The sequence below is a fragment of the Carcharhinus amblyrhynchos genome, chromosome 7, assembly GCF_965287045.1.
Source record: "Carcharhinus amblyrhynchos chromosome 7, sCarAmb.v2.hapA, whole genome shotgun sequence".
Taxonomy (NCBI): domain Eukaryota; kingdom Metazoa; phylum Chordata; class Chondrichthyes; order Carcharhiniformes; family Carcharhinidae; genus Carcharhinus; species Carcharhinus amblyrhynchos.
The window spans coordinates 62,864,781-62,892,410 of NC_137330.1; the positions used below are offsets into that span (position 1 = coordinate 62,864,781).

Genomic DNA, 27,630 nt, shown 5'->3' on the forward strand with positions numbered 1-27,630 from the left:
TGAAGTTTTTAATCTTGTCCGCTTTAATTTATGATATTACAAGACAGATTTGTAAGAGGTGAATCAGAGTTTTGCATTGATTAAGGTGAGGAATGCTAATGATGGTGAGTTGAATGTCTTTCCAGTATTTGCATTTGATGTAAGCATCAAGCACTCCAAGGTCACGCCTACCAATAAGTAAATACAAGGCAAAGCTTCCTCTTTGTTGCTTTGACATCAATGGATCAGATTCTATGACAGCAAATGGAACGGTGAGTCGTTTTTCCAGAGGAGCTCATTAGAGCTATGTTGTATCCATTATTGAAAGATGTAAAACTTTTATTACTATATAAGCCTGATTACATCTTACAATTCTCACCAATAATACTGTGAAGACAATGGCTGATGGTTCAATCTGACTGCAAATATACTCCTGTAATGGCTACCTTGACCTAGCACATTTCAAATGGAATAATAAATTCTTCCATGTGTAGCAACATAGTTAATTGCTTCTAGGGTAATAAAAAAAAAGCCCACTGCAATGGTTCGTGCAGAAAAGAAATCATGATTGGCCCTGTTTTTACTTAGCAAAGTCGGAATTTTAAATGTCCTGTTAATTTGTTTTTCTTTCCTTAACAGAATGAGATATAGCCAAAAGCTTGGAGCAAAATAAAAGTAGCTGCATTAATATGTGAGCTGAATATGGTAAGTTTATCTATGAAAGTAAATTGTAACCTTTTTGTCTGCTTTCTCACACAGCAGCTAAATGTACCATTACAATGTCAAAGCATTTGCTGGAACCATAGTGCCTGGCAAAGGAGGAAGTGAAACACAAAGACATTGTTAATGTTACGGAGGTGGAATAGCCATCTGTGTCAGAGCTAATACACATACTAAAGGCAGGAATTTAACTTGCAGTGAGATTTGGGTCCTTTGGGGCAAATGTCAAAAATGCCCAACGTTGGCAATGCCAGTTGTACATGATATTAAGCATTGGCCCTCATCTATGTGCGTTACCAAAAAGTCAATGAATAGAAATTGATGTTTGGCTTGTCAGGGTCCACCAGCTTACTAAAGCAAGTTTCACTCCTCTCCTTCCATTCAGTTAATTCATAGCTATCTATACCTCAGCTCCACTACTTGCCTTTGCTCTATATACCTTAGTCGCCTTAGCCAATAAAAATATCTTCAAGAGAGTTCAATTTTCTCAGCATCTGCAGTCATTTGGGGAAAAATTTCCAGATAACAATCCTGTATGGAAAAAATGAGTTCTGCTGCCACTCCTAAATGGCTTAGCTCAAATTTTAAGATTGTTTCATTTTGTTCTGGATTCCCATAACAGAGGAAATAGTTTATTTTCATCTACCTTATCAAATCTTTTAGTCATTTTAAGCATCACAAATAAATATTTTCTAAATCTGAGGAAATGCAAATCAAGCTTATTCAACTTGTCCTCATAATTTAATTCTTTAAGCCCGAGTATTGTAATTTTTCTGAAATGCAGTGCTTAAAACTGAGTCCAGTACTCCTGATGAGCTCTGATTAAGACTTTGTTTAAATGAAATATCAGTTCCACAAAATCAAAATATTGCTGCTGCAGATGCTGGAAAACTGAAATCAAAACAAAAAATACTGGAAATATTCAGCAAATTTGGCAGCATCTGTGCAGAGAGAAACAGAGTTAGCATTTCAGGCCAATAATTAATGTGAAACATTAATTCTGTTTCTCTCGCCACAAATGCTGCCAGAATTGCTGAATATTTCCAGCAATTTTGTTTTGATTTATATTGTTATGAATCATATGTTCCAGTCTCCTTGACCCAATGGCTAGCTTTGTATTAGGCTTGCTATACCTATTCATGACCTTTTCATGATTTGTGTACCTGGGAATCAAAATCCTTATGTTCTGCCACAGCTTCTAGTTCACCATTTTTTTTTTACACACAGAGGGTGGTGGAGGCCTGGAATACACTGCTTAGTGAGGTGATTGAGGCAGTTGTGTTAGTCACTTTTAAGACTTATCTTGATAGGCTTTGAAACAAACGGGGAATAGAGGGATATAAGCAGTTAGTTAGATAGATAAGTGTGATCCGCACAGGCTTAGAAGGCCGAAGGGCCTGTTTCTGTGCTGTACTGTTCTTTGTTCTCTTTGTACTTACAGTCGGTATAACTGTGTAACTAGAGGAGAAGCTTAAGACCTCCTACACCTGTCCAGCTCTGGAATTTGGACCACAGTTTTCTCAGTCAATTGGGAGCAATACTGGATCTTTGGAAGGAGTGCTGCAGATTTGAAAGATCTCTGAGCTTGCTCTCATTCTCCTTGGACTGCAACTCAACAGGGAGATCTGGAACAGAAGCAGCAGAAAGGAGAAACTGTCTGCAGAGAGAAGGAGAGGAGGAGTGCCATCTGAAGGCCACATCCACTGAGGATGTTCAGTGTGTCCATCACTTATTCAACCACAGCCAGGAACAGTGCCCGCCATGCCTCTGCTTCACCAGTAAGATGGTTACTGAACATTTTATAAACTGAAGCTGAGAAAGGTCAGCAAGCCAGTCACAGGGCCTGTCACCAAACACACTTTGTAACTCAGCAGCAGTACTTTGTGGAATCAATTAACTGTGCCTTGTAGAGTTTACAGTTTGGGAGCAGTCTGAAGACATACAAGATCTACGGTGATGCCGTATGAGTTACTGATTGATTTGGAATAAAAATAGCTTACATTTATACAGTTCCTCTAATATAAAGTTTCCCAAGACTTTTAGGTGCAGGGAGGGGATACCGGGCCTTGGCGGCTGAAGAGAAACTTGCTAATGGTGGATTTACAAAAGCTCGTAACTGGATCAATGCAGATATCCTGGAGATTTGTGGGACTGGAGGAAGTCAAAAGATAGGGAAGCTTGAGGCCAATAGAAGGATTTGAAAATAAAGATGTGAATTTTAAAATTTAGTGGGGTGGGGGATGGGGGGGCGGGGCAAGGGCTAGGATTTGAGTGGTGGTCAGTTTTAAAAGCTTAATGTTAGGGTGAGGTAATAACTGGAGGGGCCAGACCTTGGTGGGAAATGAGTGACTGAGGGAGGGACTGTCCCCCTCTCCTGCTGATATTCTGACCCTACCTCTTTTCCTGCCGATGTTCCCTCCCCGTTCCTGCCGACATTCCAAGCAGATAACCTGTCAGGCTCCAACCTTCCCATCTCTGAGCTCCTCCCACTGGCCTCAAGACTGAGGCCGGGCAACAAACAACCCTTCAGTGGTTATTAATTGGCCATTAAAAGACCTCAATTGGATGGATAGTTGGGCTGCCCTAGGCCTCACCTGTGTTCTGTAAAATCTCAGACATGCCAGGGTGGAGAATAGGTGGCGAAAAAGCTACCCAGGGAATTTTAAAGACTCACCACCTACAAACTTGCCAACAGGAGCCTTTAAGCTTCTGTCCATACTGATCCACAATTACTGTGGTAGCTAATTCTATAGTCAATTATCAACCTAGGGTAAGCTTTCTTCTTTTTCAGTATACTGTGACAACAAACTTATCAAGTTCTTCTCTCCAGTTTAACTGAGGTAGTTAAACAGGAATGGGCAGGGGGTAGGGGGTAGGGTTTATGGGGGTGTGGGGTTTATGGGGATATGGGGTTTATGGGGGGATCAAGAAGGCGAATGGAATGTTGGCCTTTATAGCGAGGGGGATAGAATATAAAAGTAGGGAGGTCTTGCTGCCACTGTACAGGATACTGGTGAGGCCGCAGCTGGAGTACTGTGTGCAGTTTTGGTCGCTGCACTTGCAGGAGGATATATTGGACTTGGAGGGAGTGCAGAGGAGGTTCACTAGGCTGATACCGGAGACGAGGGGGTTGGACTATGAAGAGAGACTAAATAGACTAGGTCTGTACTCGTTGGAGTTTAGAAGGATGAGGGCGGATCTTATAAAGACGTATAAGATAATGAAGGGGACGGATAGGGTAGAGGTAGAGAGATTCTTTCCGCTTAAAAAGGATAGCAGGACTAGAGGGCACTGCCTCAAGATAAGCGGGGGGCAGTTTAGATCAGAGTTGAGGAGGAACTTCTTCACTCAAAAGGTGGTGAATCTCTGGAATTCTCTGCCTGTTGAAGTGGTGGAGGCTACCTCGCTAAATATATTTAAGTAACAGGTAGATAGGTTTTTGATGGACAGGGGAATTAAGGGTTATGGGGAGAAAGCGGGAAAGTGGAACTGATCCACTTCAGATCAGCCATGATCTTACTGAATGGCAGGGCAGGCTCGAAGGGCGAGATGGCCGACTCCTGCTCCTATTTCTCATGTTCTTACGTTCTTATAGGTAGAGACATGACAGCAAAGTGCAAATGTTGCTGGAATTGTAAGCCAGAAGAATCATTTCAAATCTCACACTGGGGAAATTGAGATTCAATTGGCCAACAATTCTCAGAACTAATGATCATGAGAATACCGGGTGATAAAAACCTATTTCTTTCACAAATGTCCTTCAGGTCTGGCCTATGTAACTCCTGGCCCACAGTAAAAGTGATTGGCTTTTAACTTTCTTTGAAATAGCTCACTACCACCCCCGCATGGACCATTAGTCACAGTAGCTCAAAGGGCTTGTCAGTAATTCTCACATGCCAAGAACATTTTTTTTAAGTCCTATTAAAGTACATTTGTTACGCGGTCTTTAAGTGGTCACATATTAATAATTTTCACAGTCACTTCTGCTTATTTACCTGACCAATTGACAGTGGATAGGGGAACACAAAATTTGGAGATTCCTCTGCACGCTGTACTCAGTGAGAATTTGGGTGTAGAGGCAAAAAGGCTCTGTGTGTTTTTACAACTGCTTAATTCACATTTGTTGAAGTTCTAAACTGTTCTAGTTGCTTATGACTTTGCCACATTGATGAGACTTTGGAGGCTTGGGAAATTTGTTGACAGAAAAATCTAGATTCTGCAATTGTTACTTACTTCACAAGATGTGCCAAAGTACTCAGGGGGGCAGCGACAAATCTCAACGCTTGTAGCTGTATGTTGGCCTAATGAATTTGGATTAGCTGTCTGGAGTACAACAGAGCTCAACCTGTTCAGGCAAAGACAGAACAAAAATATATCCTCTTCATAAAACATAATTAAATTTAAATCCATTCCAATAATCACAGAAGAGAAGCTCTAATTACATTTCTGCCCAGTGGATTTGTTGTGAGTTAATTGTCGTGAAATAGTTCAGAAACTGGTTCTTCCAGCAATTTCAGTTTTAATTAGAAATAGTGGAATTTCCTTTGCTGAGGACATACACCATTGTCTTCAGTGCAACTGATCCACACAACCTAACGAGCTCATGGAATTATATAGCGCAGGAGAAAACCATTCAGCCTGTTACACTTCTGTTGGTATTTTATGCTTAGTACCATTGTGGCCCCCTCTCCACACTAAGTTACTTCACTTCAAGTACCTCTCCAACTTCTCTTTCAAATTGTCTCAAAATGATCCAAACATGGTCAGATAAAGGCAAAATGCTGCGGATGTTGAAATCTGAAACAAAAGCCAAAAGAGCTGGAAATACTCAGCAGGTCTGACAGCATCTGTGGGGAGAGAATAGAACCAACGTTTCTAGTCTGGATTACCCTTCATCAGAGCTGATGAGGGGTCATCCAGACTCGAAACGTTGGCTCTATTCTCTCACCACAGATGCTGTCAAACATGTTAAGATCTTTCACAGCATTTCAACATGACAAGGTACTCTATGAATGCAACTATTATTCCATGGAACACTGCAACTTTATTTTCACAATTTGTATTTTCAGGTTAAAGTAATTAAAATAAATTTAAATTTCCAGATTACAATTCATGCAGAGCTCAGATACTACAGCTAATAGCATCACGGCTTGAAGTGAAAAATCTAATGAAATTCGTCTGACTCATAAAATGAACATCCATTTATATAGCACCTCTCGCATTTTCAGGAAATCCAAAGGGTCTTTTGATTAATAAATGAAATGGGTAAAATTAGGGAAGTGGGCAGGATGACAGTGAATGATCACAGCTTATTTCAGGCAATTTCTATCTGAAATCAGGAAAATATAAAATGCAGCAACAAAACGCCAAGATAACAACTTTTAATGTAGAGAGGGTGGAATTATCCTAAGCCCTCACCAACAGGTTCAATAGCAGGCAGGGGGAAGAATTCAGCAGGAGACCCAAAACTAGATTCATGCTAGTTTGATTTTACAGTGGGATCTTCAACTGGTGTCCACCAGAGTGGGTCAAAAAACCCACTGGAGGCCAGTGTGAACCTCATTTACATCCAGGTAATGTTTTGCAGGTTCAAGCCTGACCAGAATCTTCCACTCACGTCTCATTCTCTTCAGCCAGTAGGAAAACACGCCAGCGCAAAACACGTCTGGAACAACTTGGTGTGCAGATGTCGGGATGCATCTGAACAATTCCTCCTGCCTCCTGAGTGCAGGATGGAGGCTGACAGCAACCCTGGACTCCACATCACAGCAATGGGTGGGGAAGCATTTGCAGGTGGATTATCCAGATTCAGTATCCTGGAGGAGTCTGTCTCCCAGCCTCGGAACGTTGTCAGAAATCCATCTTCATTTTCAGTGGGTCCATTTTCTTTCTTCAATAGTAGATCAGTGATGTTGGGTATCTTTTGAATATGGTGCCCAGATAGGATGGTGGACTGTGCTCAATCAGGCCTGGCTCACCCCGGAATATAGCATGAAATGGCCAATCGCATAATTAATGAGGTTGGGACCAAATGATTTGGCAAATTTTCTTGCCAGCCTCCGCAATGGGAAACATTCCACTTCCTGCCCCTGCTAAGGGACCCAGTCCCCACATCAGAAAATTCTGTCCAATATCTTAAGTATAATGAAGTACCTCAAGGCATTCTGCAGGAGTGTTACACAGCAAAACATGACACCAAGCTCCAAAACTGGACAGGCAGAGCACCTGGATAAGGGAGTGGAGATAAAGGGTGTACCAGTGACCATGTTCAAAGTGAGAGAAGTAATGGCACCTTGAGACTAACGCATCAAAGGTGAAGTTGAGAGTCAAGTTAAAGAGATCATCAGCTGCAGAAATGTCATGGCGATTGGTGGGGCAGGCTCGATACAACTGGGAATTCAAAAATGGACTTGTAAGTGAATTGGGTGGTCATTTCTTTTCAGGGATGGACAGAGAAGCAGATGAGGCTGGAGAAGACAGTGGAGAATGAGAAAGAGGAGTGATCAGAGATAATTTTATCTATGATGGATATGACTGGAGTAGAAAGATCATGTAAAATGGCAAAGTGAGAGTGTGGCGATGGATATTAGCTGGGCACTTAACATGGGAGAGGGAGAGACTAAGGGAAGTTAAGAGGGCAGTGAGCTCAAGAGGAGAGAGAACCTGATTATTGAGGTGGGTATCAAATCACTGAGATTGAGCAGTTGCTGCAGAGGTTGATGGACAAAAGCTATGAACAAATCTCAGTGAGAAATGCTTTGTCATAGTTGGCAACAAGAATTTTAAATAGGAGTTGGAAGGGATGAAACATGGTGAAATGTTCAAAGGAGGAAAACATGCTCAAAGAGTAACAGGTCAGACCACTGTGTAATGTGGTGATAAGAGCCGCATCACCGGCAAGTGGTGGATGATATTTCTAGGCAGGAAAGCTTTATTTAGGGGAAACATGTCACCATTCCTCAACCAGATTTCCGTTCAGGCCATGATGTTCACACAATCACCACAAGACATTCATGGTTGGCAACAGTGGGAGGAGTGTGGGTGGGAGGTATGTGGATGGAAGCTGGGCAAGATAGAAAGCATACACTGGTTCTGCAATATACTAGCTCACAATGGTGTATAAAGGACTTCTAATCTTACCTCTCGACTGCCTCATCCCACAATCCACTTCTCGTTCCAACCCATGCCCCCTCAGGTGGCCCATGCCACTTCTATGCTTCCATGTATCCTCCATGCCCTCAGATAACCCATGGTACTTTTCTGCACTAAGTACAGACTCCCACCCCAATATCCTCTGTAGCCACTGAGCCAGTATGTACCCTGTGTACCATTTTCAGATTCAACACAATATGAAAATTATTTTACATCACTTGGGGAAAATAACTAAACCTCCTGCCATCTGATAAAAATCTCCATATCAGTGATTTTAAGAAAAATGTATTCTGCCATGTTTAAAAAAAACTTGGAATACTTGCAATTCTATTAATTTGTGTCAATAAAACCAGAATCTGTTATTGCAACTTTTTGAAACTGTCATACATTCTCAAATGAATGGAACACCTATTGTGTTGAAATGGATTGGCATTTGAAATTCAGCCAAGCATTCAGAATTTCCACAGCTCACCAAACAACAGACTATTCTCTGAGAAAGAAGGAAGAGCAGATGTTCATTTTAATTTCAAAGCAGATTGCCAGTCAAGCAATGTAAAGGAGTAAGTAGATGGTTAGATTTTTTTCAAGTACAGATTTTATTTCGTATCAAAACCAGAATGTAGTGGAACATGTGGTTAGATTTCTTCAAGCGTCAAAACCAATTCTTTTTTTAAATCAACCAAAGCTATTTAAATCACAGTAGGAAAGAAGACAGCACAATCTGACAGGACATTCCATAATATTTTTCAGTACATGATGGTGCTTTCCCCTTTGGAAAAGCATTGATGGAAATATCTTCCACCCAACAAATGTGTAAACAAATACACAAGTCTGGTCAAGGCAAAGGACAGATCTCTATGATGAATTACTGCATTAAAAACACATCTGCATTACAATACAGCACGTAATAGTGACACTCGAAGGCATGAAAATACTTTATACTTACCTTTCAGAATATTCCTGATGCCTCATCAGGCTTTCCATTTTCTTCACAAACTCTCAAACATGCTGTGCTTTTAATGGACTTTTGAAACCCCGCAGCACAACATGAAAATAGTGTGTGGGAAGAAATCCAATTTTCAGTCCCCGTTTAAAATGATGAACCTGACCTTAGCGAGGACAAGTGCATGTGAGGCATTCCTGACCCACAAAAAGGTCTAGAGGAAAAGAACGCGGGGTCAAGAATGCCGAGGAAAACTGGATTTCCTCTAAAAAAAACTTTCATATAGTATTTTTATTTGGCATTGCCAAGGCTGAAGATTTTCTGTGGAATTTATAGGTTTGCATTCAAGTATGTCAAAGAATTGACCCCTTGGATTGGATTTTTTCATGATTGATCGTGTATTTTGTTAGCAAGATGGAAACTTTGAAGTCAGACCTGTCTCCTTTTGGTGATGTTATGTACAGAGGGTATTCATTGTCAATAGTGGGAATGGAGACGCATTACTTCAAAGCAGCCTGAGGGTTGTTTTTAAACCACGTGAGCATAGGAATCTACACTACAAATCTGGGAAAGTTGAATCGCAACATGTAGCACAATGACTCCAGAGAGTCACAATTGATCATTGCGAACACCCAGCCCCCAGTGTTTATAATGAAGGCTCTTTGGGACACTCCCTGCATGTGAGAGCACCAGACTGAGGTTTGTTTGTACAGAAGACCCTCATTTGAGATTCACCATTTCAGCAGGCAAATTACAGAAACATCTGAAATAAATTCAAATGAATAACATTCTTGTTTTGGAAAAGCAGCAGTATGAGTAACAAACTCTCTCTAGACATTTCCTTTCTTTTTTTTAAAAATAAATCACCAGCAATGAAATGCAATTCAACAAAAAATGGCAAATTAATTGTAGCATATCTCACAGCATTCCTCATTGTGCCACAAGCAAATAAATTCTTCATAAGTGCAAAATGTGATTCTTTCAGCCAACAACTGTAGAAAATTAATATTGGGCTTCTATTCATAACAGGCAAGTAAAGAAATGAAAAACAGAACTCTCCTGTCATTTCAATTTTGGTAAACCATCTCCTGAAACAATGTTCCTAGTTTGCAAAAGAACAAAAGGAAAACATATGATGGACTGATTGTTATGTATGTTGTTGGGTTCAGCAGGTCAGAATTCATGCAGATGCTTACGACCACACAAAGGGAGGAATAAAAATATGGTATTTTCTTTTAGTGCACAAAGTTAGCAGTTTGTCACAGGAGAACCCCCCTGTACACATTTACCTGTATTCTACAGGAAGTTTAAGGGTGGGATTTTCCAGTCCAACCTGTTGCCTGGTATGTCTGGGCCTGCCAAAAGTCAATGGAATTTTGGTTGGGCCACTGCATTCCCCGAGGCAGATCCCTCCACCCGGGCAGGGGGAGGGGTGCGGTGTTGGAAAATCCTGGCCTTAATATGGAGAAAAAAGGCAGTAGTTGTCTGAACTATTTTCTTAAGGACATTGAAGACTTGACTGCCAATACCCATGTCAATGTAAAATTCAACCATTAAGTGTTTTAGTTAATAGACTCAAGTATAACAAGAGGGCTGAGGTCTTGAATAGCAATATACGGAATACTTTCTGATGCTACTTTAAATGCTAAGAAAATGTATTGCAGTAATTTTTTACCTATAGATGGCAGTCTGGTCGTGGTTAGACGTGGCCCTTATTAGAAGACGTGTAATGTTAGCCAGAACAGTCATGAAGTCATTCCTGTTTACAGGTGACTGTGTGGAATGTATCACAAAGTTCTCCGGTCGTAGAATTATCATTCCCATGTGCTTTGTCAATGGATAAAGCTGAATTCCGTCCACACCACTGCTTATGAGGATACCATTACCCTAACAAATAAAGTGAAGGACAGAGTTAGCATATCAAAAAAACTTTGCCTAAACCAATTCTTTGTTTGAAATATTTTGCTATCCACCTCAAAGGTGTATATCACACTTTACAACACTTCAGTAAATAGCTTCGTAATCCAGCAAAACCTGCCTTGATAACATAACAACTTGTATTAATATAGCACTTTTAATGTAGAAAAATGTCACATGGTGCTTTGACAAAGACTGAATATTTAGAAGGTAGTTCATCATAGATGTGTGTTTTAAGGAGGCATTAAAGGAGAGGAGAGGGAAATGAAGAGGTGGAAGTGATTGGGATGTGAATTCCAGAGTGTAAAGCCAGGGAGGGACACGCTGAAGGGAAGGGTGGATATGCAAAGGGCCAGAGTCAGAGAAACAGAGTTCTGGATGATGTAGGGTTGGAGGTGCTTGCCACGATGTACTGTAGCATGGCCCAAAGAGGTTCAAATACAATGATGAGAATTTTAAATCTGAGGTGCTGAAGGACCAGGAGATAATAAAGGATATACAATAGAATGCTGAACCCAAATCCTTCACACGCAACTATCCATTCAGGCTGAGCAACTTTTCCTAAGCTTGGCAATCATGCAACCTCATCATCCATGTGGACACATTTTTCTGCATTCTGCTCTGACTCCACTCTGGGAAAGAGCTATCATGTTATCTGGTGCTGACTGGGTTCAAGGCAACACTTAGAATTTACTAATTCATACTTCACTAACAATATATTTAAGTAAACATTCAGTTAAGTCTGATTGAGCAACGGGAACTATTTTTTAAACATTCATTCCCAAGATATAATATTGTTGAGAAAGTCAGCATTATTTCCATCCTTAGTTGACTAGAAAAGGTAGAGTGAAGGCACCAGCTACACTGGTTAAAAGACTTTGTATAAAATCTTAGTGTTTATCACAGTGACCAGGTCCATGCTAGTATTCCATTTCATATCTGCATATTTATATGCAGAGATGGCACACCTCATTTGTGTGTACAAGGGTTTTACTTATGATTTGGGAGGCAATGGCCTAGTGATAGCATCACTATTAATCCAGATAGTAGCTGATGTTCTGAGCACCTCGATTTAAATCGGCAGACGGTGGGACTTGAATTCAGTAAAAAATTCTGGAATTAAGAATCCCCTGATGACCAATTATCGGAAAAACCCATCTGGTTCACTATTGCCCTTTTGGGAAGGAAATCTGCTGTCCTTACCTGGTTTGGCCTACATATGACACCTAAGCCACAGCAATGTGGTTAACTGTCAACTGCCCTCCAAGGGCAACTAGAGATGAGCAAACACGCTGGCCAGCCAGCGACACCCACGTCCTACAAATGAATTAAAAACACCAACTCTCTCATGCTTTCAGTTTGCTGCAGCTTGCATTCACTTTAGTCTTTGATTCTTTAACCACATCCAAAGGCATCCTAATATCACATAGTGTGGAGATGCCGTGTTTGACTGGGATAAACATAGTAAGAAGTCTCACAACACCAGGTTAAAGTCCAACAGGTTTACTTGGTAGCAAAAACCACTAGTTAGTGGCTTTTGCTACCACATAAACCTATTGACTTTAACCTGGTGTTGTGAGACTTCTTACTATAATATTACATAAAGCAGCGAGGCAGCAGACATAATCAAACACCAAACAATTGAACAAATATCCTTTCTGTCTTGTAAACTAAACAAGGGAGGACTTGTGTCACAGTGGGTCATGCCCCAGAAGTTTCAGGTTTAACTCTGACTCCAGACCAAAGCTTTCATAATGTGGCCAAGCAAGTGGGGGAGTATCAACTTGTAAATCCTTCCAACATAAACTGATCGCAGACCATACGGGTGGGAGCAATTTCTGGTCAGTCAAATGATGGAAATAAATTGGAGTCTCTGCCATTAATATCAATAGTTCAAGGCTACAACATATATGGAAAAGTGTACGTTGCTACAGTGACTCACGCTCCTTAGGGTAATGATGGCTCAGTTGACTGAACAGCCCAAGTTCAATCTTTGTTCTGGATGGGCTGGATTTCTCCACCTGTCTGAGTTAGGGATCATGGTGCTTTGGTTCAGATCTGCCTTTGACAAATCAAATGGATAAAACTAAAGAACATTATTATAAATTAAACCACCAGAAGCAACAAACATACTCCAAGTCATTTCTCAGAACTTAGAGTGTCTGTTTTCTCCAGGTCCAGAAACAGTCTTCAAGATACAAAGTTTTCTGGTAACTTCATTGGGATCTATGAACTTGAAGTTGTGGTTTTGTGTCATCAGCTCGATGAGGCAGATGATCAACATCCTGGTCACTCATCAGCAAAGGAAACGTCAAAATCTCCTCATTTTTCACTTTGTATTGTCATCCAACAAATAAAAGTTGATTGTTTCTGGCATACCTGTTGAGTTTTTCTGGCATCCTCTGTTCGTGCTTGAAATGAATGTTAGTACTAAGCAATTCTGTAATCTGTGTTGGTCTCGATAGCGATGATGCAAGTTTGTTGTCACCATTTGGCCTTTTGATACAAACAACCTCCAGCTTCAAATTGTGGCTTTTTTTTTTGCATGTTTGCTTGTCAAAATACACTTCTGATTTACCTTGTGTTCTGCAATTTCTTCTGCTTTCGCTCTGCCATTTTCATTGGTTAGGACCCAAGAATGGTTGGCATGTAAAAGTAATGACCAGTCATAGGTCCTATCAGTGTCTTTCTGGTCAGAGAATGTGGTTAGGGTGGATCGATATGTGCAAAATAGGGTATGAATGCATAGTGAAGATGTATTCCCTTCCAACATACTAATGCTCAGACTGTCCTTTATTCAATGCCACCATTCAGTTGTGGGTTGTACTGTAATGTCAGATGACGGTTAATTCTGCAGCTTGCTAGTAACTCCGTGAACTGACTAAAAACAGACAGTAGTCCATTGTCTGTCGTGATATTGTCTGGCAAACTCCATTTTGTAAACAACTTGTCTGGAATGTCAATGAATGAAATGGTGGTTATGGAATTTGTTGTCATAACTTTCAGCCATATCCTATGTGGATCACGAACAACAAGCAAAAGACGTTGATAGCTGCACTTCTCCAAAATATGTACATCTGAGTTGTAAGCATGATTTAGTTTTCCATGGGGTCAGGTTTTTTTACTGAGCGTACATAGTACTCTGTTTCTAATGACCTCTTCCATGCAGTGATCTATTGCTGGCCACCGGAATCATTGTTTCATCTCAACAACATCCGAATGTCCTTCACGCACAAGATGCAATACATATTACTAGCTCTTTGGAAATTGTTCAATATGCCCATGTGATCAAACAAAAGGAGGTCTTAACACCTCCCCCCAACAGTTTTCACAACCTTGGAGGAGAAAAATGAGTTATATTTCATTTTATTATGTGGTTTTATGAAGGAAGGATAGGAAGTAAAGTAGAATGTATCCATTGTCTCATTCACATTGGCACAGCAGACACCCAGTTAGAGGGGCAATGGCAATTCCCTGTTGCATTTCACTTTTCTCCTGGTTTAAATCTGGGTTACTGCTTCAGCAAGTACACTGTTGTGTTCTGGGATGGGAATGTTTAGGTGATCTGAGAAGATTCAAATCTTTTGGGGAAGCTTATCCAGGTTAATAGTTCTGAATTCCTTCAGTTGGGGATCAGGCATGCTAAACCAAAGGTGTTCAGCAAGAGATCACCCAGTCATCGGAGAGAAGAGCAGTACTTCTTCAGGGAAGGCATTTCTGGAAGAGAAGTGGCAGTGAGTTACCTGGAGACCTTTGATTCATCTCCAGGCAGGACCCAGACCTTCCTCTTGCCTTAAGATCAATTCAGAGTCTAAATTCACTGTTTTTGGGTCACACAATGTCTGTGTGTGATATCCAAAGGATTGAGTCAATTTGCTAAATTACACTAACTATGCATTTCAGCTCCTGTGACACTTTGGCATGGATTGAAAATAGCCACCATCTCAAATTTTGTGAAACAGGCAAAATTGACGTGCCAGCACGATGGGCACCACAACAACCCATAATCTCTCCAAAGCCAATAAATAAGGAAGGATATTATTATATGTGGTCATTGTCATTAGTTACATTAATGCGTACTCTTAGGGGTCTTCAAGTTTAAAGCCAAGATTCCCAACAAGGTTTAACCGGATAAGGTTTTTGCCGTTGGCTATGTACAATAGGAACCTGTCCAGCATAACACTGTTGTAGCAGATTGAAACTTCCAAAACTGGGATAATCAAGTCATGGCAAGTTTGGAGCATGTCTGTTGCAGAAGGGAGTGAGAGAGAGAGAAAACTGCAAAAATGACAACGGTAGTATTTGTCACTCAAAGATGCTTCTGTGTCCACATCGATGTGAAGCAACAATGAAGTAAATGTGATCTTTACTGAACAGTCCTTAAAATGTAGTGGTGCTTTGCAAGTCATACTTCACCCTCAGGAACAAACTTCCCCACTGCCAATGAAGACCTCTGCACACCTTTGCAAACCGATTACGAAGAGTTACACTTTCTTCCCACGAGCTAGATACAGTATTGAAACCAATAGTTACCTCTACAAAAATTGGTCACAGTTTTGAGGTCACCTGACCATATTATTGATGGAACGCATATTGTTTGATCATCACTTTTCAAGGCACTTACCACCATATCAAATGTATATGTGGCTTGTGTGAGCTGCTCCTAGCCAATGTGCAAGCATTGCCTTCTTGTCGGTTGTTACGATATCCAGGTTGTCCATCCCTGTAGTGAGCACGTAAGTGGATCCTGTGCCTGAACTCCACTGATCCCAAAGCATGGGTGGATTTCAAGGCGAGCAAATGAAAGATGCCGGAGCCAGAAAGTTCATACTATTCTCAATTTTCATTGTCAATGTTATGTTTTGCGCCTTGGAGATATGCAGTGACGACGCGCTCTATTCTGTGTGCAAGAACTTTTTTTTAAACAAACGTTCTTTAAAATGTCTGCTCTTTCATGCTTTCAGCCTGCCGCTGCTTATATCAAATTTATCATTTCTTTTTCTAACCAACCCACAAGCTTGAATAATAGCACTCAGAATAAAGAAGAAGCAACAGATACACTTAGCCAAACACCAAACAATTGAATCCTACACTCCCATCAAAGGGGCACAATTTATTTTGCTTGTAAAATCTGGGTAAGCACTTCAGTAGGTAATCTATTAAACAATTAAAAATTGTAAATTTAGCATTTTTTCTCATTTTTATTTATTAACTTACTCTTTTAGGGAAGTATAAATCATCATAAGTGTGTAAAGATGACATTATTACAAGAAGGAATAACTTGCTTTCACGTCTTGGGATATCCAAAGTGTTTCATATTGAAGCGTATTGGAGCTGGCTAATGTTGTTCCATTATTTAAGAAGGGTAGCAAAGACAAGCCAGGAACTTACAGGCCAATGAGGCTAACATCAGTAATGGGTAAGTTACTGGAGGGGATTCTAACAGACAGGATTTGGATAGTCAAGGTCTTTGTGAGTGAGAAGTCATGCCTGACAAATCGTTTAGAGTTTTTCAAAGTAGTAACCAAGAGGATGGATAAGAGTCAGGCAATAGCTATTACTTATATGGATTTTAGCAAGTTCTTTGACAAGGTCCCACCTGGCAGGCTAGTCTGGAAGGTTAGGTCATATGAGATCTAGGGAGAGCAAGCAAATTGGATTCAAAATTGGCTCAATAATAGGAAGCAGAAGGTGATGGTCAAAAGCTATTTCTCGGACTGGTGGCCTGTGACTAATGGTGTGTCTCAGAAGCCAGTGTTGAGACCCTTGTTGTTCATTATTTATATATATGATTTGGATGTGAACGTACAAGGCATAGTTAGTAAGTTTGTGGATGATACTAAATTTGGAGTTATCATTGATAGTGAAAAAGGTTATAATAAAGGGGGATCTTGATCAGTTGGGGAAGTAAACCGAGGACTGGCAAATAGATTTCAATACAATTAAGCGTGAGATGTTACATTTTGGAAAATTAAACTTAGGTAGGACTTATACAGTGTATTGTATGGTCCTGGGGGCTGTTGAGGAACAGAGGGACCGAGGAGCACAAGTACATAGTTCATTGAAAGTAGCATCACAGATAGACAGAGTGTTGAAGAAGTCATTTAGCACACTATACTGATGTTCATCAGTCAGGGCATTGAGAATAGGAGTTGGGACATTATGTTACAGTTGTAGAAGTCATTGGTGAGGCCACACTTGGAGTATTGTGTACAATTTTGGTCAGCTTTTTATAGGAAAGAGATTGATATACTGGAAAGAGTGTAAAGAAGATTTACCAGGATATTGCCAGGACTAGTGGGCCCGAGTTATAGGGAGCAGTTGACCAGGCTAGAGCCTTATTCCTTGGAATGTAGGAGAATAAGAGATAACCTTATTGAAGTGTACAAAATCATAAGAGGCACAGGGAGGGTGAACACATTGTCTTTTTCCCCAGAGAAGGGAAATTGAAAATTAGAGGGCACAGGTTTAAGGTGACGGGGAGAAAAATTTTGAAAGGGATCTAAAGGGCAACTTTTCGTGCAGAGGATGGGTGCGTATATAGAATGAGCTGCCAGAGAAAGCGGTTGAGGCAGGTTAAATAGCAACATTTAAAAAGCATGTGGATAAGTGCATGGATGGAAAAGGATTAAAGGAATATGGGCCAAACATGGGCAATTGGGACTAGCTGGGAGGGCATCATGGTTGGCATCGATTAGTTGGGCCAAAGGGTCTGTTTCCGTGCTGTATTGCTCTATGAAGCACAATTTAGTGCATGTCCAGACACTGAGGCCCATCAGGGGGAGAGAGGGTGCCATTGTCAATGGGGTGCAAGTGACATCCACCCCTGCTAGACTGGCTAAATCTAAGGGTCAGGGACAAAAGGGGGCTGCTGGGAGGAGGAAGGGGGGTGAGGAGCGGAGGCCTCAGCCTCTTAATCTGCATAACAGGTTTGAGGTTCTTGCTTCCAGTCTGGAAGAGGACGAGGCAGGTGAGGTTGGTGAGCAAACTGCACACGGTACAGTGATGCAGCAGGACATAGGCAAAGAGAAGGGGAAAAGGAACGTAGTAGTGATTGGGGATAGTGGGGTGAAGGGTATTGACACTGTCCTTTGTCACAATGACAAAGTGCACAGAAGGGTGTGTTGTCTGCCTGGTGCTCGGGTACAGGATGTCGCAGCTGGGCTGCAGAGGAATCTGGAGTGGGAGGGTGAGAACCCGGTCGTTGTAGTACATGTGGGTGCCGGCGACGTAGGCAAAGTGCGGACTGAGGATCTGGGGAGGGAGTATGAAAAGCTGGGAATGGAATTAAAAAGTAGAACCGACAAGGTGGTTATCTCTGGGCTACTGCCTGAACTGAGTGCAGACGGGCGTAGGGTTGACAGGATAAAGGAAGTGAATGGGTGGCTCAGGGATTGGTGTGGGAGGAATGGGTTCGAATTTATGGGGCATTGGCACCAGTATTGGGGTAGGTGGGACTTGTTCGGGCGGGATGGGGTGGGTCTGAACCGTGCTGGGACCAGAGTGTTGGCGAATCGAGTAAAGAGGACTGTAGACAGGGCTTTAAACTAATTAGGGGGGGGGAGGGTGCGAGGGTAGGTGACGCTACGAGGTCTAAAGTTAAGGATAGGGTACAGGTAAGGGAAGAGGCCGAGGATGTCCCAATTGGTGGCGTTACGGCAAATAGGGTCCAGGTGAAGGCTGGGATGAAAGCGCTTTATCTGAATGCACGAAGCATTCGGAATAAAGTGGATGAGCTGGTGGCGCAGATCGACACAAATGGATACGATCTGGTGGCCATTACAGAGACGTGGCTGCAAGGTGACAGGGACTGGGAGATGAATGTACAGGGCTATCAAGTGTTTAGGAAGGATAGGCAGGAGGAAAGAGGGGGTGGCGTAGCTCTGCTGATTAAGGATAGTATCAAGGTGGTAGCAAGGGATGATATCGGAGCCAAAGAGCAGAAAGTGGAATCGTTGTGGGTGGAGATTAGGAACAGCAAAGGGAGGAAGACGCTGGTGGGTGTCGTCTATAGGCCCCCAAATAATGATCTGGAGGTGGGGCGGGCTGTTAACGCGCAAATAAGTGCGACATGCAGGAATGGGACGGCAGTAGTTATGGGAGATTTCAATCTGCATATTGATTGGTCGACCCATGTTGGACGAGGTGGGCTCGAGGTGGAGTTCTTGGAATGCTGCCGGGATAATTTCCTTGAACAGTGTGTGTTGGAGCCGACGAGGGAGCGAGCTATCTTGGATCTGGTGCTATGTAATGAGGCGGGTAGAATTAGGGACCTTGCGGTGAAGGATCCTCTTGGAGAGAGTGATCATTGCATGGTGGAGTTTCTGTTGCAGATGGAGGAGGAGAAAGTGGGTTCCCGGACACGCGTCCTTTGTTTGAATAGAGGGGAGTATGGTAGGATGAGAGAAGAATTGGCGAATGTGGACTGGGGGAGCGCGTTGGAAGGTAGGTCTGCTGAGGAGCAGTGGAGGATCTTTAAGGAGATCTTTCTTGGTGCTCAGCAGAAATTTATTCCGATGGTCAAAAAGGACAGTAGGAGGAGAGGTAATAAGCCGTGGATAACAAAGGAGGTGAAGGAAAGTGTTAAATTAAAAGCGGAGGAATTTAGAGTAGCTAAGAGCAGTGGGCGAGAAGAGGATTGGGAAAGGTTTAAATGTCAACAAAGATTGACAAAGAAGTTGATAAAGGAGGATAGGAGAAGCTATGAAGCTGGGCTAGCGCTTAATATAAAAAAGGATAGCAAGAGTTTTTATAAATATATAAAAAGGAAGAGGCTGGCTAGGGTGAACGTTGGTCCTTTAGAGGATGAGAAAGGGGAGCTAGTGGTAGGGGATGGGGATATGGCTAAGGTATTGAATAACTTTTTTGTTTCTGTCTTCACGGAGGAGGACGTGAATAATTTGCCGGGTGTTAGCGATGGAAAGGTGGTAGGACTGGAGGGTCTTAATGACATTACTGTTACTAGAGAGGTGGTGCTCGACAGACTGGAGGGGCTGATTGTGGACAAGTACCCAGGACCGGATGGAATGCATCCGAGGGTTCTGAAAGAAATGGCGGAGGTTATAGTGGATGCCTTGGTGGTTATTTTCCAGACGTCGCTGGATTCCGGGGAAGTGCCGGAAGATTGGAAAACGGCTAATGTTACGCCGTTGTTTAAGAAGGGTGCCAGGCAAAAGGCGGGGAATTATAGGCCGGTTAGTTTAACGTCTGTGGTAGGTAAAATGTTGGAATCCGTCATTAAGGAGGAAATTGCGAGGCATCTTGAAGGGAATTGCTTGATAGGGCAGACGCAACACGGTTTCATTAAAGGGAAGTCGTGTCTGACAAATTTACTGGAGTTCTATGAGGATGTGTCTAGGGCAGTGGATAGAGGAGAGCCGGTGGATGTGGTCTTTCTGGATTTTCAGAAGGCGTTTGACAAGGTACCTCACAAGAGGTTATTGCAGAAGGTCAGGGGACATGGAGTTGGGGGTAGGGTGTTAGCGTGGATAGAGGATTGGTTGTCAAATAGGAGGCAGAGAGTGGGGGTCAATGGGTGCTATTCGGATTGGCGGTTGGTGACTAGTGGGGTGCCCCAGGGGTCGGTGCTGGGGCCTCAGCTATTTACCATTTATATAGATGATCTGGAGGAGGGAACCGAGTGCAGGGTGTCGAAATTTGCTGATGACACCAAGATTGGGGGAAAGGCAAATTGTGCGGAGGGTGTGGAGAGTCTGCAGAAGGATCTAGAAAGGCTGGGCGAATGGGCCAGGAAATGGCAAATGGAATTTAATGTTGGCAAGTGTGAGGTGGTCCACTTTGGTAGGAAGAATGGTAGGAAGGACTATTACTTACGTGGCGAAAAACTGCAGCAGGCGACGGTGCAGAGGGACCTCGGGGTCCTTGTGCATGAGTCGCAAAAACCCAGCTTGCAGGTGCAGCAGGTGGTCAAGAAGGCGAATGGGATGCTGGCCTTCATAGCGAGGGGGATTGAATATAAAAGTAGGGAGGTCTTGCTGCAGCTGTATAGGGTATTGGTGAGGCCGCAGCTGGAGTACTGTGTGCAGTTTTGGGCGCCGCACCTGCGCAAGGATATTTTGGCCCTGGAGGGAGTGCAGAGGAGGTTTACTAGGCTGATACCGGAGTTGAGGGGATTGAGCTATGAGGAGAGGCTGAATAAACTAGGCTTGTACTCGTTAGAGTTTAGAAGAATGAGGGGAGATCTCATTGAGACGTATAAGATGATGAATGGGATGGATAGGATAGAGGTGGAGAGACTCTTCCCGCTCAAAAAAGACAGTAGGACTAGGGGGCACAGCCTCAAGATAAAGGGGAGGCGGTTTAGAACGGAGTTGAGGAGGAACTTCTTCACTCAAAGGGTGGTGAATCTCTGGAATTCTCTGCCCGTTGAAGTGGTGGAGGCTGCCTCGCTAAATATTTTTAAGAAGCGGGTTGATGGGTTCTTGATAAGAGAGGGGATTAAGGGTTATGGGGAGAGGGCGGGAAAGTGGAACTGAGCCACGACAGATCAGCCATGATCTTATTGAATGGCGGGGCAGGCTCGAAGGGCTAGATGGCCTACTCCTGCTCCTATTTCTTATGTTCTTCTGTTCTTATGGTGTTTGTTAAGAGATACACATTGGTCAGGACACTGGGAAAGGGTCCCTATCTTTTTCTAATGGTGCAATGCCACTTTAGAAAGCCAACATGGATAAGAACAGATAAATGAGATTGAATATTGCGCTGAAGTGCTATTGTAACTTGAACATACAATATGTCATTGTAACTCAGAAAGGCGGAAATATACAGAGTACGAGACCTAGACAATCTACAGCCTGGTTGCCATGGTGACATAATGAGGGAGAAATTTGTAAAAGGAGCATGTTTATTATCTTATCCAAAAGATGGCACCTCCAACAATACAGCACCGAAGCACTCCCTCTGTACTGCATCGAATTGACAGCATCGTTTACATACTCAACTCTCTAACCAGAGGCTTCTAACTCAGAGATGATTGTGTTAAATTCACATTTACTTTTCATTAAGGTTAATGAAGAGAGGACAATATGCCTCAGTGTGAATGGATCAATAGCTCATATATATGAATATTGATTCAAGGCTGGATATAGTGAAAATGGACACCCTTCTTGATTGAACAATGATTTTATGAGAAAAAAACAAGGATTTTTACAGGTCCTAGAATACAAATAAAATTCATTTCAAATTATAGCTTCCAAATGATCAGTAACAATTCCCTTAAGCTTCTGAATAATTCTTGTTTCATGCACATTTTAGTAAGTACTTGATAATATCTGATGCACTTGTTATTTGTGTTTTTTTAACAATAATAAGATTTTTTTAAAATCGGCCTCTAATTCAGAAAATATAAAAAATATGAATCACAAATACCAACCTCTAAGAAGACTCGATTCTTCTGATTATGTGATAGCCGTCCTGTGGAGTCGGGAGAGATCGTGAAAGTCAATTTTCCTCCATATGCTGTCAGCTGGAGTCAGAGAAGCACAATAATATGTTTTTAGAAAGTTCTCTTTTACTGATTAAAACACGCATTTGAGATGTTCTAGCAGGCCACTTCAAACCTGAGAATAAATCCATGTTAACCTTTAAATTGCTGTCAGTTTTCTTATATATGTCAGTTGCAAGAAGCATTTTATTGTACAGGTATAACTTTGGTAAATTATGTGTGATATAATGATAATACATATTGTTATAAAGGAGACAATATAAAGATCTTGCTTGAACTGAGCTATGTGCATGAATGTGTCTTTTGATTTTTCATGACAAATTATAACTTTTCCAGCACCATCATTAACAAGACTTCACCAAAAAGTTGCAATTTCTCAAATATCAACAATTTCTTTTGCACATGGAAAGGGTTTTTTAGTCAACAGTTAGAAATTTGAAGATTACCAATAACTTCTTTAGTAATAGATGTTCAGCTGATGATTTCAGTGAACATAGGGAATAATTTCATTACGCCAAACTGAAAAAAAACATTTAATTCTGACTAAATTCAAAACCAAAAGATGGGGCAGTACAAATTAACATGCCTCAAATATGAAATATGAACAATAATTTCCACCACACACCCACTCCCTCCCACACCTCCCCTGGCCTACCGAACTGCGCACACACACAAACACACATACATTTGTTGCTGTGCTACTTATTTTCTTGTTTTTAAAAAGCTAGGTAAACGATATGATTAAAAAAAACACTCAAGGGCAACATGATGGGTACAGATAAAGAAGACTGAATGCTGCATTGAAATGTGATTGTAATTTGTACATATATCATCTAATCCTTACATGTGGTTAGATGGATGAGTTGGAAAGACAACAGTATTTAGAGCACAAGACCCAGACAATTGGTTGCCTGGTGAGAGAAAATGGGGTAATTTGTAAAAGAAGCACGAGTCAGAGAAGCAGAGAGTTTGAGATATTGCACAGATTTTTTTTTATTCACTTGTGGGGCATGGTTAGCCAGCATTTATTGCCCATCCCTAGTTGTCCAATGAAAATTGATGGTCAACCACATTGTGGCTCTGGAGTCACATACAGGCCAGGCCAGCTAAAGACGGCAGATTTCAGCTTATAAGCTGGTTCTAGCTTGAAGCAAGAGGGCAGGAGCATTCATAGAGGAGTTAAAACACATACCTCCGCTGAATTAAAAACAGATGTTTCCCGGAATAATGACTCAATCGTTTACAGTGTACTAACTAGAAACTGTCCTTTACTTACAGATCTGTTGAATTGAATATTGCTTGGGAAGAGGGAAGTCCTGAAAGAGTTCAGATTTCGTAAATCTACTGTGAATCAAAAGGAGCAATTTCTACATAAACTGTAGATGTGTTTAATAGTTTTTATACATAACAGTCTTAGATCGTTATTGTCCTGTCCGTGCAAATGGGTCTTTGCTTTATTATAAAAAATAGTCTCTATTAAGTTGTACACTATGACTGGGCTGGTTATTGTTCTCTCTTGCATGTGGTTCCTCACAACATTCCTGTAAATAAAACCACTATGAACTGATGTCCCAGATTGGGGCACCCTCACAGATAACGTCAGCCAGATTTGTGACAGAAAATTGGGGCTCAAATCCAAAAAAGCTTAAATCCTGTGGATGTGGGGGTTTTTTGACCTTGAACCTCACGAGAGTGAAGACTACGTGCAACCATGTGAGAATGTGTTATTGGTAGCTCAAAAATGGCTTGAGGTAGCTTGATCTTACCTGGAAATATACAAAGTAACCTTAGCAAGTTTAAAAAATGTGCCAAAAAACACATTGATGGAATTGGCAAATAAATGGGACGTAGCTTTATTTGTTGGGGCTAAGAAGGCTAAGATAATAGAAAGTCAAGCAACACATTTAAATATACAAGAGGGGTCAGCTACACAAATATTCTGAGAAGGGAAGGGTTTGAACTAGAGTTTCAAAGGAAATTGGAAATGCAGAAGTTAGCAATGGCAGTAAGGGGGAGAGAGGGGGTGTATCAAATAAAACTGCAACAAATGGCAGCATGCACAGATTTCATAAATCTACTGTGAATCAAAAGGAGCAATTTCTACATAAACTGTAGATGTGTTTAATAGTTTTTATACATAACAGTCTTAGATCATTATTGCCCTGTCCGTGCAAATGGCTGAATAAGAAAGAAGTGGTTCCAGACAGAAAACCAGTGGGGAAATGTTCTGATATGTACAAGCTGTCCCAAAATGCCCAGGCTGGGTGAACCAGTTTGCTCTTTCTACACTGGAGTGGCCTTTAAAACATGGCACCCCAAATCTCGGTTGCATAAGCTGCTGGAAGGGCAGGCAAATCAGAGACCACCCCATCAGTAATATGTCGTGGAACATGTAACATCAAGTTCTTTTTTCTAAATGCTGCATTCTATGGCACAGAAAGCTGCCATTGCTCTCAGTGGCTTCAACATTGTTTATCTTGCCTGAAAAGATGCCCAACATCACTAACTCACTATTGAAGAAAGGAGGTGGACCTCCTGAGAACAAAGATGGATCTCCAAGAACATTTGCCAATTTCTGGAAAAATCCTGCTCACAGTAATTAATTCCAAGGGCAGAGGGGTGAAGGTGGTTATCTTCATGAGAGAATGATAATGTAGTATTGGAAAGAAGGAAAGGCTAAAATGAGGCTATGAAAGGAAGTTTGGTTGATAGCAATTTAGTAGGAATAGAGCCTGGAAACTAGTGAGAGGCTGGATAGACTGGGACTTTTTTTCTGGAGCATAGGAGGCTTAGGAGTGTATTTATTATAGGTCTTTAAAATAATGAGGGACATAGATAAGGTAGATAGTCAACATCTTTTCCCAAAGGTAGGGGAGCCTAAAACTAGAGGGCATAGGTTTAAGGTGAGAGGGGAGAGATACAAAAGAGTTCAGAGGGCAATTTCTTTCCACATAGAGGGTGGTGAGTGTCTGGAACAAGCTGCCAGAGGTAGTAGTAGAGGCGGGTACAATTTTGTCTTTTAAAAAGCGTTTAGACAGTTACATGGGTAAGATGGGTATTGAGGGATATGGGTCAAACGCGGGCAATTGGGATTACTTAGTGGTAAAAACTGGGCGGCATGGACAAATTGGGCCAGCTTCCATGCTCTAAGCCTCTATGACTCTATCTCCTCAGGTAAAATATTACGAGAGGAGAAAAGCAAGAGACAAGCATGGGATCCAGACTGGGATAAAGGGAGACCTGGAGGGAGCTTTGACTTGGTGATCTTGGGCACCTGATTATCATCAAGACTGGAACCATTCAAAGAGATCCATGAGCTCCTTATATTAGTAGAAGGTAATGACAGAGGAGATTCTTGATAGTGAAAGAGACTGAAATGATCTTTTTGCACCATTTTGATTCTGGAGTAATATAGAGTTTTGTTATAGGAGAGTAATTGGAGCTATTACTTCTCAGAAATTGAAGAAAATTGAAGAAACTGAAGAAAGGAGGGGGACCTCCTGACAACAAAGATGTATTTCCAAAAACATTGAGGCTGGAAGGTGAACCCCCTCCAGGACACCAAATCTGGATGGTCCACCTGCAGATGCTCCCCACGACCCAGTGCTGTAATATTCTGGGGTTGAGAGCTGTGGGCCTGAACTCCAGAGGTAGTCCTAGGTATTGGTCAGGTGAGTCCAACATCTGCATGTGACACTGTTCCAAACATATTTCGTACCAGCTTGTTTTCCCGCTGGCACCACAGAGAATCGGGCATGGGCAGCTGAACCTTCACCTGCACCTTATTAACAAGATGCAAATGAGTTCACATCTGTCTCCAGCAGGTTTCCCAATCCTCCGTGATGGTCACCCCCAGCAGAAGATCCTGCTGTAAATTTGCGCTGTGTAAAACTGATTTTTGGGCCTCCCAGTAATGTCCAACCTCCTCATCACCATTGGACCCACGAGTGGGGGCTTCGGAGATTCCCTACCTTGCACCCCCAGAGAAAGATTCCAATTATAGAGGCTCTTTACTGGAAGTATATGTGTAAAGACAACAGAAAGATAACATGAGCATCAATTGTTATGGTCGATGTAGTCAGGTAGCCTGTCAACAATCAAAATAAAGGAATGAATGTGAAACCTGACCAATGCAGAAAATGCTAGAAAACATCAGCAAGTCTGATAGTATCAGTGGGGAGAGAAGAGAGATAATGGGCAGGATTTTATGGTCTTGCTCATCCCGAAACTATAATACCAGCCAAGGTCAATGGACCTTTCCATTGTCTGCCCCTCACCAACTCTGATTCCTGTGGCGGGCAGAACGGTAAAATTCCAGCCACTGTTTCAAGTCTGGATGACACTTCGTCAGAGCTGTTCCAATGAAGGGTCAACCAGGTTTGGAATGTTAGCTCGCTTCTCTCTCCACAGATACTGTCAGACCTGCTGAGATTTTCCAGCATTTTCGGTTTTGTTTTCAGATTTTAACATCCACAGTAATTTGATTTTATGAATTCTGACCATGTGGACAAGGTAACAGAAGACACCTAACACCTGAAGAGCTCCACTGTACTCAATGTCTGAAGGGATGGATGAAAAATTAGAGAACGACTGTCATAAAATTAAATTCAATGTGGTTTTGTACATAAAACACAGTTTCTACTTACTAATACATGAGATAAATTAAAACTATCTTTGAAAGATATCTCCTCTGGGAAAATTACATCATGATTGAAGGCAACTTTAAGTGTTAATCATCAGCCAAAAAAGCTTATCTGTGCTTATTTAAAATAGGAAAAGTCAAAATGGGCATTCTCACGTCATCCATTTCATTCACATAATTTTGCAATGTGGATAAAAACGTTAAATTCTGCACATTCTTAGTTGGGAGATGACTGTAAGATTTCCGTAGATTATTGATTTAGCATTACAGAAAATTACAAAGCAAACTGGAAATTAAACTCCATGAAAAAATCCAAACAAAAATGTTTTTACAAGCATTGCAGACTTCCACAAACAGGATGCAAGCAGGCAGCACAGCCTATTAATATCTTTGTTGAGCAACCATGGTTGACAATTCAATTAGTTGTTTAGTCTTCACTACTTATTGTTATGAAAAGCAATCAAATTACAAGCATTTCCATTAGTCTAGAAAGGAAGCACTGAAATTCCTTACATTCATAATTTAAAAAGTAATCCTTTTGTTGAATTAAGTTTAAATACACTCATTTCAAAAGACCGACAATGATGTTACACAAGTCAAAGTATATATATCATAAATTCATGCAAGAAATTGCAAACACTCACAGTGGCTGCTTTGAGCTAAACCAATTTTATATAAGGGGCCTCAAATGCCACGGACCCTTTACTTCCATGTTAATGCCAGTTTCAGGTGTGTACCCTGGATGGTAATATTATTGCCAATACCAATATGTCAGACTCCTGAATTATAATGTGCACACACCTCCTGCCTAAC

General features: G+C 41.6%; 1 protein-coding gene across 5 annotated transcripts in view; it reads right to left on the reverse strand.

Moving 5' to 3' along the window:
- lama2 (laminin, alpha 2) overlaps positions 1-27,630 on the reverse strand; it is a 363,864-nt gene that overhangs the window by 180,022 nt on the left and 156,212 nt on the right. For 4 of the 5 annotated variants that reach the window (XM_080192473.1, XM_080192472.1, XM_080192475.1 and 1 more), the window contains exons 13-15: positions 22,104-22,196; positions 10,470-10,681; positions 4,933-5,044 (exon numbers count right to left, since the gene is read on the reverse strand). In XM_080192473.1, coding sequence (XP_080048599.1) covers positions 4,933-5,044; positions 10,470-10,681; positions 22,104-22,196 — 417 coding nt within the window. Of the gene's footprint in view, positions 1-4,932; positions 5,045-8,797; positions 8,864-10,469; positions 10,682-22,103; positions 22,197-27,630 lie in introns of those variants that run through there. The other variant, XM_080192476.1, reaches the window with a different exon arrangement.